Source organism: Corvus brachyrhynchos, unplaced genomic scaffold, assembly GCF_000691975.1.
Source record: "Corvus brachyrhynchos isolate BGI_N302 unplaced genomic scaffold, ASM69197v1 scaffold2321, whole genome shotgun sequence".
Classification (NCBI taxonomy): Eukaryota; Metazoa; Chordata; class Aves; order Passeriformes; family Corvidae; genus Corvus; species Corvus brachyrhynchos.
The window spans coordinates 2,694-3,266 of record NW_008236288.1 but is presented as its reverse complement, the minus strand read 5'-3'; the positions used below and the strand labels follow the sequence as shown (position 1 = coordinate 3,266).

The 573-nt window shown below is 64.0% G+C and overlaps 1 protein-coding gene across 1 annotated transcript in view; it reads left to right on the top strand.

Moving 5' to 3' along the window:
* The window catches only part of LOC108449819 (potassium voltage-gated channel subfamily C member 1-like), a gene marked incomplete at its 3' end in the record, with an annotated part of 8,023 nt that extends 7,454 nt beyond the window's left edge, over nucleotides 1-569 (top strand). Inside the window, exon 2 of the mRNA XM_017747054.1 lies at nucleotides 8-569. Within this exon, the coding sequence (XP_017602543.1) occupies nucleotides 8-569 (562 nt within the window). The remainder of the gene's footprint in view (nucleotides 1-7) is intronic.
* Between the last annotated feature and the right edge of the window lie 4 nt (nucleotides 570-573).

The window sequence follows — 573 nt, the reverse complement described above, 5'->3', positions numbered from 1 at the left end:
CCCCCAGTACGTGGCCTTCGCCTCGCTCTTCTTCATCCTCATCTCCATCACCACCTTCTGCCTGGAGACGCACGAGGCCTTCAACCGCGTCATCAACAAGACGGAGACGGTGACCACGGGCAACGAGACGGGCACGCAGGTGGCCGTGGAGGTGGAGACCGAGCCCTTCCTCACCTACGTGGAGGGGCTGTGCGTGGTGTGGTTCACCTTCGAGTTCCTCATGCGCGTCAGCTTCTGCCCGGACAAGCGCGACTTCATCAAGAGCAGCCTCAACATCATCGACTTCGTGGCCATCTTGCCCTTCTACCTCGAGGTGGGGCTGCGGGGTTTGTCCTCCAAGGCGGCCAAGGACGTGCTGGGCTTCCTGCGGGTCGTGCGCTTCGTGCGCATCCTGCGCATCTTCAAGCTGACGCGGCACTTCGTGGGGCTGCGCGTGCTGGGCCACACGCTGCGCGCCAGCACCAACGAGTTCCTGCTGCTCGTCATCTTCCTCGCCCTGGGCGTGCTCATCTTCGCCACCATGATCTACTACGCCGAGCGCATCGGAGCCGACCACGCCGACGCCACCGGCAG